At 43.6% G+C, this 11,958-nt stretch overlaps 1 protein-coding gene across 1 annotated transcript; it reads left to right on the top strand.

Moving 5' to 3' along the window:
• Nucleotides 1–225: 225 nt before the first annotated feature.
• adhfe1 (alcohol dehydrogenase iron containing 1) lies at nucleotides 226–11,382 on the top strand. The gene is made up of 14 exons (XM_030143557.1): nucleotides 226–400; nucleotides 1,759–1,796; nucleotides 1,901–1,947; nucleotides 2,746–2,799; nucleotides 3,686–3,840; nucleotides 3,931–4,127; nucleotides 4,248–4,325; nucleotides 4,403–4,508; nucleotides 4,693–4,845; nucleotides 6,697–6,795; nucleotides 6,874–6,952; nucleotides 8,210–8,306; nucleotides 9,491–9,648; nucleotides 10,447–11,382. The coding sequence occupies exons 1-14, from the start codon at nucleotides 348–350 to the stop codon at nucleotides 10,528–10,530; spliced, it is 1,398 nt and encodes a 465-aa protein (XP_029999417.1). The 5' UTR covers nucleotides 226–347; the 3' UTR covers nucleotides 10,531–11,382.
• Nucleotides 11,383–11,958: the final 576 nt, after the last annotated feature.

Here is an 11,958-nt window from a genome sequence, read left to right on the forward strand (position 1 = left end):
AATTAAACACCTTTAAAATGTAATGTCAGTCATCACATGTAGCCTATTTAGTCATTAAAACATTGGCGTTTCAAAAGAATGCAAAACACATAAAAGAGCCAGTCTTTTGAACGGCTCTTTCCAGTGAACGGCTCCCTTCCAGGAGCCACAGGTCCCATCACTAGTTCTGGGCTCAAACTTCACCCTGGTGTGGCCCCGCTCAGCGGAAGGGGGCGGTCCCAGACCCTCCTCAATCCACGAGTACAAGAACGCGTTGGGGGCGGTCTCGTGCATTCCAGCCTCGCGCCCGGAGGATCTGTTGTCCAGTTTCTGGTTCGTTGTTTGTGGCTCGTGGACTGAGGACGGACATGGCGGGACGGGACCGGGTCGTTCACCTGCTCAGACAACTCGAGCGCGCAGCGTAAGTGTTCCTCTGTGATGTGCACGTAAAGTAAAGCCGAGTAAAGCGTAATAACATTACGCCGTTACGTAAACAACACGACGCTGGTACGTCACGTGTTGTTTTCGTCTGCGCAGGCTGGATTCCCTTCAGATTCCGCTCATTTTAAGGTTTATTTAGGATGAACTCTGCTGATCCGGATCTGCTTTAAGACCCGAGACCTGCAGTCAGACCAGACCGAGGTGTAGGGGCCATCGGCGGACATGGCGCATGCGTACAACACGCACATCAGAGCTCATGTCCGGTGAATTCATAACAGGTTTTAATTTACAAATACGTGGTCCGTAGATGGTACATAAACGGTTCAAACACAGTCCTTGAATGGTTCAAACATGGTCTGTGAGCGGTCTATGAATGGTCCAAACATTGTCCATGATGGTTCATAAATGGTTCAACACATAAACTGTCTATGGTCCACTCTGTGGAAACCTCACAGTTAAATCGGACTTTAGGGAAATGAAGCCATTGGAACAGTTTCAGTCTGGTTTATAGAAATACAGAAACTGAAAACCACGTACATGTGTTTCTCCCATTAAGTCTGTATGAATGTAACAGGACGAACACTTATAATACAAATGAAAGATCCCAACAGAAATAGTTGATCATGAATGCAGTTTCCTCTGGTTTAACATTAAATCTAGTATGGATGGTTTTTCGTCCAAGGAAGGTGAGCATGTTTTAGATTCACGTGGTCACTGATAAAACCCCTTAAAACACGTTGATGATGAAGTGACCTGTTTAGGTAGAAGGTCAGTGTTGGTTTGTGGACCTGTCCTGGTCACGCTTGGTCATAAATGCAGATAAAGGCTCAGTCCTTGAACCTGAGATTAGTCAAGAATGTGGCCTTCCATGTAGTTCTGGTCCAGGTCTCAAGTGGCCTCGTGTTTGGTCTGTCACATGTGGATCAGGTCTTAAAGCCAGGACTTCATCAGTTTTTGTTGCCATTCAACATCATGAACTGAATTAAAGGTCATGTTCACAGGTTTACGTCTTCAGAAGGTCAGTGAATGAACCGTATCCCTAGAGTCTGTTAATGGTTTATGTTTCCACTGAAACCAGGTCTCATACTTCTGCTAAAAGTTATTTATCACAATCACACAACATGGAAACTTTTGAAGGGACGTTTACATAAAAATATACATAGAAAATAGGAACAGTCCAATGACATTAGTATGTCATGTTTGTCCAGTGAAGTACTAACCTGTTGTTTTACTGGATCTCACTGATACTTCAATAGATCATCTGGCTATGAGTTGTTGCATATCTAACGTCTTGTGTTGCATATCTAACGGGTTGTGCTGCCATGTTGTATTGGACAGGTGCAGATGTCCAGCTCACTCCAACTCCTTCCATCAAGGTATTTATGGACTGTGTGACCTTTAACACAGAAACTACACATGATGAGCATGTACTGAGCATGTGCAGTTCATCTGATGATGAAATACACGTCTCATCCTACAGGTGAAGCTGTGACCTGCACCGTCCGTAAAACGGACTATGCCTTTGAGGTAAGCTGGACTGAACCGGATCAGGATCTGGGATCAGAGTAGAGCCCGACCGATATGGGATTTTTGGGGTCGATGCTGATGCCGATACTGGGGGCTAAAAAAAGCCGATATCCAATATATTGGCCGATATCTGATATTGGCCAATAACCGATATATTGACCGATATATGAAATAAGAGCACTGATCTACACAGGATATAATAAACTTTTATCAGATAATTGTGGACAGGTGGATAAACAGTTGCATAAATCTTTGTTTATCTCACAAATATAATTTACACAACTTTCAAATGCAAACTATGCAGTCACTAAACTAACAAAAACTAACTCGCTTTACTGTTCATCTGACTCTCCGTGTCTCACACACACACACACAGGAGCAGCGAGCGACAGAATCTCCGTGCAGCAAAAAAAGTTAATATATCTGCTACATATTGGCCAATGTTGATTAATTGGTAAAACGCTATAATTGGCGTCGGGCTCTAGATCAGAGTACAACACTAGGATCCCATCTGACTGAATCTGATCAGAAATTGGTCGATTACTGCTATCAATCACAGATCTTTACCTTTTCTACACCCTGTAAACAGAGTCCAGAGAAGGTGGTGGAATTCTAGTTTCCTCTCAGTTGTTTTAGGAAAGGAATTATGGGATGTATCTGAAAACCACAAGTGTTGGCAACCCAATAAGAGCACCTCTGCGGCCCGTGTTTGGGTCCAGACCCAGATTTTGGGAACATTGGGTTTTGAGTGGTCTCTGTTTTCTGGATGCTGACTGGTTGTTTTGGTTTGTCTGTCAGATGGCGAGCTCCAACATCAGATACGGAGAAGGAGTGAGCAGAGAGATTGGCATGGTAACCACATCCCACCACAGTCCCGTGACATCATCTCCAAGTGGACACAGATGACCTTTATTATTATTATGGTTGTGGGTGGAGACTTAGTCAGAAATGTAGAAGGGAAGGTGATTAGTATAATGAGAAAAAACCAGTCCATGGTCTGTTCAGTGTTCTTGAATTTCCCTCAGGATTAAAGTATCTCTATCGAGCTAGCTAGCTTGCTTCATGTTTTTATTTGAATCATAGTGGTCAGACTACAGAGTGACCCCTCCCACATTGAGGTCAAAGGTCACAAATTACAGACTAAACATCCTCATGAGTCAAAGTTATTTTTTTTAGTGAGTTTACACTTTTTTTTTTAGATTTACTAAATAAACCCAGAGTTTGTCACATTCATTGGAGAAAAGATGAACCTACTGGAGATGGAAGGAGGTCTTTACTGAGGTGCCTGTCAGGGGCACTGTGACAGACGCAATGACAGAACCACAGAGGAAGAGCAAAACCGACTGGGATTTAATGACAGTTCAGAGCTTCCTTTGCTAGACAACTGGTTTTATTTTGTCCTAAAGGTTTTAAAAGTCTAAAAATTCAACCACTGAGGTGACAGAGACTGAAAGGTTAAAAAAAAAAAGGAGTAAATTCTCAACAATTGACGGTTTGATTGATCCTCATTGGCCTGAATGTCATGGGAAAAGTCAGTGTTTGATCGTTTATGTGTTTATTTATTTGTGTGTGTGTTTATTTGTTTGTACATTTATTTGTTTGTGTGTTCGTTTATTCGTTTGTACATTTATTTGTTTGTGTGTTTGTTTATTCGTTTGTACATTTGTTTGTGTGTTTATTTGTTTGTGCGTTTGCTTATTTGCTTTTTTTGTTCCTTCCCATGGTTTTGATCCTCCAGGATCTGCAGAACCTTGGTGCTCGGAATGTTTGCCTGATGACTGATAAGAACTTGTCCCGCCTCCCTCCGGTGAAGGCCGTCGTTGAGTCTCTGTCCAGAAATGGGGTCGAATTCAAAGTTTATGACAACGTTAGGGTGGAGCCAACTGACGGCAGGTGAGTCAGGCTGCGTTCTGATTGGCTGACAGGTGTGAGGGGGGTATGCCGGTGAACTACTGCTCAGGTGTTCCTCTGCTCTGTGTGTAGTTTCAAAGACGCCATTTCATTCGCTAAAAGCGGCTCGTTTGACGTCTTTGTGGCGGTGGGCGGAGGCTCCGTGATTGACACCTGTAAGGCAGCCAATCTGTATGCCTGTCATCCTGATGCCGACTTTCTGGACTTCGTCAACGCTCCGATCGGAAAGGGGAAACCGATCACCGGAGCTCTGAAGCCCCTCATCGCAGGTTGTACCTGGTTACTATAGCAACAGGAGAGTTTGGTGCTCTGATCCATGAGCTCTCCAAACCAGGGTATGAAGTAAAGTTTGTTTCTTGCGTCCGTTTTATGGTTTGTTGTTTGTTCAGTTCCTACAACTGCCGGCACTGGCAGTGAGACGACCGGAGTCGCCATCTTTGACTATGAGCCTCTCAAAGCGAAAACAGGTAGACTTCTGCATCACATGTGCGTTGGCTGTTGTTTGTTTCTGTGTTCTGAGCTCAGATTGGGTGCCTGTGTTCAGGTATTGCCAGCAGAGCCATCAGACCCACGCTGGGTATCGTTGACCCGCTACACACACTGAGCATGCCCGAGAGAGTGGTGGCCAACAGCGGCTTCGACGTGCTGTGGTGAGACCATTATCACAGGTTAGGTGGTCCTCCAGGTCCACCAGGTCCTGGTCTGAGGAGGCCTGGACCAAAGGGTTTGGACTGATGCTCTTTAGTTCCTGAGGGGGTCGGTCACATCACATGTAGTGGTTACCATGGAAACTGCCTGTATGTTCTTAACGTGTAGCTGTGTTTTGTCCTTCAGTCACGCTCTGGAGTCGTACACTGCTCTGCCATACAACCAGCGCAAACCCTGCCCCCCCAACCCCATCAACAGACCCGCCTATCAGGGCAGCAACCCAATCAGCGACGTCTGGTCCCGCCATGCCCTCCGTGTGGTCGCCAAGTACATGAGACGGTAACCGACATGTGACACAGAACAACCAGAACCATACCTAATACTAGAATAAAACATGTTCCAGGAACAATTAAAATCAGTTTAGCAAAAAATACTTACATCATTCACAACCTTTTGCCCCGAACACAAATTTATGACTGGGGACACACAAACACACAATGTGCCAGCCGATATGCCAATATGACAATACCCCCCCTCGCTCACAGACCCCCGCAACCAGGGGGAGGGTGCGGATGGACTGGAAAATGTGCTGGATGATCTCCTTCCCACCCCCACCCACGCCCAGCTCACAGACCTCAATGTGATATGTTGGGGGGGGGGGGGGCTGAGTGATTTATAAATTTACAATGTTGTGATGCACAACAGTTGTCACTAACGCGCACGCACAATGATGTCACTTGCGACCCCCACCCCCCCACCCTTCCAGTTGAATTATTAGGCAGCTTCTTTACTTCAGGTAAAATGGATTTTAAAAAAAGGGATTTTACTAACAGTGAAAAGTCAAAAATTGTAAAATTCCCTTCAGTCAGATGAAATGATCTTGAAACAGTATACCTATTGAAGCATGACCCCCAGATGATCACGTGTTTTATAGCAAATAGTCAACAGGGTCACAAAATCTGGAAAGAGAAGAAAACAGACAAATTAACAGCAAAAGATTTAAAAAGAATCAACTTTAACAGATTAAAATAAAAAAGTGAGATGAGAAATTTTTCATTTAGTTGCATAATAATTAATAATTTCCAAATAATTGTGTGCCCATAGATATTCTCGTAAGTAAGACAAAGCCTCACTTTACCTTTCTTAAGTATTCAGGTTGGAGGTCTGTGAACATCCAGAATTGACTGTAGTTGTTCAATAACACATTTAATATAACTTACCTAATAATTGTGCATACAGTGTATTCACAAACTAATGTGGATGGAGGTCAACAGGATGACGGCCTTGATGTAGGGTCAGATGAGTCTCCAAACATTTGGTTATGATAGCTGGTAGTCGTTCAGGCAGCTCACTGTGGTCTTCACTGGATCTGTGGTGGCGGACTTAAGGCAGGTGTGAACCACAGACTGCAGTGGCCAGAGGTTGAAGATAATGGTAAAAAAAAAACATTGTCTGGTCGGTGCATGCCTTAAGTATAAGTATCCTTCCAGAGATTCCATTTGGACCAACAGCTTTCCTCGCGTTGACTGTGACTCTGACCTGATATGTAGTAGTACTGGTATGTAGAGCACCAACACAGAACATTACAGCCAAAGAACCCTCTGAGATGGAACCTCAGAAGGAGCACTGGATTCAGTATTCACCACCTGGTCAGGTCTCAGCCGTTCATGGACTGAAGACTCCAACAGTGTGGGGTCTTTGTGGTCTCATGTTCTGTGGACCACATTAGAGCAGTCCAGGACCCTCACCAGGTCTTTGGAATGTGAACACAATGTGGTTTTACTTGGTCTGGTTAAAATCTGTGAAATTTGTTTTGGACAACAGTGCTACATGTTGCTTCATTCATATATAGTAACAAAACACTCAGTCACAAGATTTTAGATTCAGTATAATCACAATTATGTATTACACCTAATCTGTATGTTGCACCTTCCCCTCCAAGGTAAAAATAAATAGAATAAAGACAATTAATTAATACAAGAAGTTAATTTTAAAAGATGGGAGTAATTCCATTGCCTTAAAACATTCCTTCAGTGATCTAAAACCTCAGTGACCTTTGACCCCAGACCAGGACAGACCCTGTCCAGGAGGCTTTTGGACTCAGTTCATACAAGGCTTCATTTAGGATCAGTAAGGTTTGACCTGGACTCGGGTTCTCCACAGTAACCCTGATGTGTTGGTCTATTTCAGTGCGGTGCGGGACCCAGAGGACCTGGAAGCCCGATCCAGCATGCATCTGGCCAGCGTGTTCGCTGGTATTGGCTTCGGGAATGCCGGAGTGCACCTGTGGTCAGACACATTGATCCACTATTGATTAAAATTGATCATCACAATGTGCTGCTGGTCACAGTGTTTGTGTGTCTGCAGTCACGGGATGTCGTATCCGATCGCTGGCAACGTGAAGACGCACTCGGCGAAGGGCTACAGCGTGGAGCACGCCCTGGTGGTGAGTCTGGACCCTCTGTCATTTTCAGACGGGCCAGAAAACTGACCCAACACAGTCTCACAGTAAACCAGAGGTTCTCCCCGCGGTTCTCCATGCAGTTCTCCACATGGTTCTCCACAGGGTTCTTCATGTTTTCATCAATGTCTAAGGATTTTAACCTCTAAACTTTCACGGTAAACTCTTTGTGCAAGATTTACAAGACGTGAAAATGAAAGGTGGTTGTTTGTGTTTTTCAATTCATCAAAAACAAATTTAGTCAAACATTAAAATCTAAAATGTTTTAAAACATTTTTGAGATGAAACAAACATGGGCCATGAAACTGAAATGTCAATCTGTGTTTTCCAGATGTGTATTAGTTACATGCAGGGTGCAGTTTGTTGGGGGGGATCAATCCCCCCTCTGGTTTTTACATCCCTACTTCTGCTGAATGAATTTCATCATCAGGGGTGACAACCAACCAATTTAAATAAAAGGCAGGTTGAGTTTTACATCTATAACCTACATTACTGGCACTAACTTTCCCCTGAACCGAACTGTCAGCAGTCTCGGAATTCGCGAACATCCCCATGCACATAAATACATTTTGTAACTTACCTTTCTCTCTCTGTATATATCAGCTGGCGCGCCTGCAAACCTGTATTCAGAGTTACGCATGGATCCCCAGACCTGGGGGTGGGTGTGGGGCGCTTGTTGTACAAGTACACGCAGACCATACAGCTGCTTGTAAGCTGGGGGATCAATAAATTGTAAGACGCGGGGGCTAGGGGGAGATGAATAAAATGGGGGGAATAATACGTAAAAGCTCTCTCTCACTCACTCACTCACTCACTCTGTCACACACACAACTGTACAGGACATACACTTGCAGGTGCCAATGAAACATGTTCAACTGCATCTTTAGGTTTTATCTTACGTTTTACAGTCTGATTGAGTTGCCCGTTTGCCATAAATCCTCTACCATGTTGGCATGATCGGCCCTTATCCACGGTCCTGAAACTTAATTAAACCACCTTCTACATCGCAGGTATGGTCGTCGCAGAAAATTAAATGTTTCATATATTTTTAGTTTGCATTAAAGATGAATGTTCAACTGTTCAACATGTAATAGGGCCTACCGTTAACTTAAAAAAATTAGGCCGATCGATTGGTTGTTTTTTCATGATTAACCCCCCCCATCTGTTTTTTTGACAAATTGCACCCTGGTTACATGTGTTCTTTATCATGCTTCATTTGTAACTGTTACATGTGTTTTTCAGCCTCATGGTCTGTCCGTCGTCCTCACGTCTCCCGCTGTCTTCAACTTCACCGCCCCCATGTGTCCAGAGCGCCACCTGGAGGCTGCGGAGATCCTGGGTACAGACACACAGTGAAGCACTCGCATCATGTTCAGACAGAACACGAACCACACATGGTCAGATCCAACCACAGGGTTACCACGGATACACACTTAACCCCAAGGTCACCATGCTTACATGGTTAACCAGAGTTAAATGTGCTGGATTCAGGTTCAGTATATTCCCCCTGTCTGTGCTGCGTTCAGGTTCAGTATTGAGCCGTCAGATGAACCCGGTTTTCATTTCATCTTGCTCCAACCTGCTACAACAACACAATGTTGACTTGATAAAAAAGATGTATTCATGTTATGTCTGAAACTAAAAGTTCTCGTCTGATATTCCCGCAGTTTTTTTGTGATCGTTGTTTTAATTTAGCACTAGCTCGGTCTAGGCGTAATAAGATTTTTCCCATAGAATGGTGAAGTGGCCATCTCATGATCATGTCAGACCAATGTAGTGAGCGCCTCTTGTAACCAAATGCTAAACCGCCTCCTGGGTTCAGCAGGCTGGAACAATGATACGGAAAACGCTCAAGTAATTCCTCAAAAGATGAGTGAAAGAGATTATAAACAATTCCGTATGTGTCTTACAGCTATAAGCAACAAAAACACAATTACACCGAGACCAAGTTAGTACCGAATTAAAACAACGATCACAAAAAAATGCAGGAATATCAGATGACAACTTTAAGATACCAAGTTGGTGTGAATAGATCTTTTTTATGAAGTCAACGCTACATAGTTGTAGAGGGTCGGAGCGAGATTAAATTTCCAAACACATTTTCATGGTTCACCTTACAGCCTGTATATTCCATCTTTATGCTGCGTTCAGGTTCAGTATATTCTGTCTGTCTGTGCTGCGTTCAGGTTCAGTATATTCCCCCCTGTCTGTGCTGCGTTCGGGTTCAGTATATTCTATCTGTCTGCTGCGTTCAGGTTCAGTATATTCCGTCTGTCTATGTTGCATTCAGGTTCAGTATATTCCCCCTCTGCTGTGTTTGGGTTCAGTATATTCCCCCTCTGCTGTGTTTGGGTTCAGTATATTCCCCCTCTGCTGTGTTTGGGTTCAGTATATTCCCCCTTTCTGTGCTGTGTTTAGGTTCCGTATATTGCCCCTGTCCGTGCTTCATTCGGGTTCAGTATATTCTGTCTGTCTGTGCTGTGTTCAGGGTCACTGTTAACTCCTTGTCTGTGCTGTGTTCAGGTGCAGACGTGCGGCAGGTGAAGCGTGCAGATGCCGGTGCGGTTCTGGCCGACGCGCTGCGTGGTTTTCTGTTCTCGCTGCAGGTGGAGGACGGCCTGGCGGCGGTCGGATACAGTAAAGATGATGTTCCGGCTCTGGTCAAAGGAACCATCCCTCAGGTCAGTCACAAAACACTGAAAATGACCTAAAGGTTGGATAGAATCACACAAGTGTTGGACATGGACTGGGCTCCTGAACCTCATATATAAACACATTCATAGAAGATGAGCCACATGAGCATTTGGTTGTTAAATGGGATCAGGTTCATGTTTCCATCCAGTGTCACCGCTGACCGTTTGACCGCTGACCGTTTCCAGTCAAATCCTCCTCAGCTCAGTTTCATTTAGATGCGTTGAATGTTCTACGATCTCAGAACATTTGAAAACTTTCCCTCTGACCTTGTTGTGTTCATCTGTGACATCCAGTGGACTTCCACTCATTGACCTTTACCTGACCTCTTACTGACTGGGGGGGGCGGGCAATGGCAAGTGATGTATAACTAACTAATTCCTCCCATTTGTGCCTCAGCGCCCCCCTCTCAGCTTTCTCATTCCAAACTTCCCCCAGTTTGTCCCAGTGTCCCCTGGGGGGTGGTACCCCCCCTTTGAGAAACACTGCTGTAAAGGAACCTGACTGTCGTAAACATGGTCAAGGCCATGAAACCGACCGGAGCTGTGACATAACAGCTCATCAGGCTTTTGGCATAAAACGTCAAAAACCCATACTGTCTCGAAAACTATTGTTTTTAGTGTATTTCTTTTAATTGCTTTATTGTTTTTATGATGTGTAGCACATGTAAACAACATTGTTGTTGTTTACATGTGCTATGTAAATTAAGTGGATTGCATTGGAAAAACTAAAGGAAAACTGGAGTTGTGATTAAAACCATTGATGTTTGTTTGTTTGTTTGTCTTCAGGAGCGAGTGACCAAACTGTCTCCCAGAGAACACACAGAGGAAGACCTCACAGCTCTGTTTGAAGCTTCCATGAAGCTCTACTGAGGATAGGCTCCGCCCCCTCAGGTGTAGCTGCCCAAACCTAAACAATGCTCCGCCCCTGGTTACGCAAAACAGGAAATGAGATGAAAACAACTGTATTAACTTTAACAAATATTCTTGATTTAAACTGTAGATGCTGTTGATTTTACTCTTTTTAATTGTTCACGAAATCTGTTGACGCTAAATGCTGAAATATGAAAGAAACGACCCCTGGTGTGATCCAGAACTGATTATCCGGGATGGGTGATCCAGAACCGATGATCTGGAGTGGGTGATACAGACAGTGTGGACCAGAACCAGCTGGACCGGGTCTGTGTCTGACATCTGGATGTCTTGTCCTGTTTATTCTGTTCAGTTCGGTTTAGGATCATTTAGTCCGTTTCAATTTGCTTTTCCACAGTATTTTTTTTTTTTTTTCTAATAAATCAAATCGTAGGTTGACTCTGGTTCAGGTTCTAGGTCAGTGGGTTCTGGGTCCCTGGGTTCTCTGCATTGGTGCAGATGAAATAAAGTGTGATGTAATTAAACGTTTTTCTGAAATCAACTACCTCATAAGCAAGTTTTTAACTATTGTAATCATGAGCTAAGGTTAGTTTTGTATTGCATGTAATGTAATGTCTTATATTGTGTGTGCTCCTGCTTGGGGACAGCAGATGGAAAGTAGCTTGTAGCTAACTCTGGTGCAAAGCATCTCTTCTCTTTGAGATTGTGTTTGTACATTGTCCCTGACAAATTAACGAAACAGCCCAGAAGCACTTCCTGCGATGGCCACTAGAGGCCACTGCTTCCTCTAGAATGTTGATAACTGACATGAATGTGTTGAATCGGCATTAAACATCTTCATTATTTTCACCATTTCATTGAATCTGTTGGTTTATTTCTGTGAGTTTTCACCACAGCTTCAGTTCAGTTTGTTTTGATTGAAATACCAATAATTGGAAACTGAATAAATGCCAAACAAAGTGGAGGACGGAGACGAGATGGAGATGTTTGAGAACATTTGTCACTGAAGTGACTGAGGAGTCATGACCCTGAACTGAGTACAAAACACGGAATAAACCCAGACCTTCAACTGAGGTTTATTCACAGTTCACACTGAAATAAGTGGTTTCATGTTCATGTCTCATTCACTTAGTCCATTTAATTTACATTTAGGATCAAGTTCAAAACACACAAAATCACAGCTTCACCTCAAATAAAACCACATGAAAACAACTTCATCGTTCAATAAAATGTGGCTTCAGGTTCAGCCTGAAACATTCAAGACAAATATGAGATCATTCTAATTATCTGCATGTGTAAGAGTAAGTCAAGAAAATCAAGCATATTCTGAAAAACTCTTCAGTCTGACAATAAATAAACATAAACTGTCAGAGAGACAGTGTGGTCTTTAGAGAGTACAGTGTTATGTGTTAACAGTATTAAGTGTTC

This window comes from Sphaeramia orbicularis, chromosome 9, assembly GCF_902148855.1.
Source record: "Sphaeramia orbicularis chromosome 9, fSphaOr1.1, whole genome shotgun sequence".
In the NCBI taxonomy this organism is placed as follows: Eukaryota; Metazoa; Chordata; class Actinopteri; order Kurtiformes; family Apogonidae; genus Sphaeramia; species Sphaeramia orbicularis.

Bases quoted from the DNA above. Each gene is read 5' to 3' on its own strand.
- adhfe1 (XM_030143557.1), top strand. From the start codon at position 348: ATGGCGGGACGGGACCGGGTCGTTCACCTGCTCAGACAACTCGAGCGC. The intron at 4,128-4,247 runs GTTGTACCTGGT...TTGTTTGTTCAG, and splicing joins TCTGAAGCCCCTCATCGCAG to TTCCTACAACTGCCGGCACT. The intron at 6,953-8,209 runs GTGAGTCTGGAC...TGTGTTTTTCAG, and splicing joins GCGTGGAGCACGCCCTGGTG to CCTCATGGTCTGTCCGTCGT.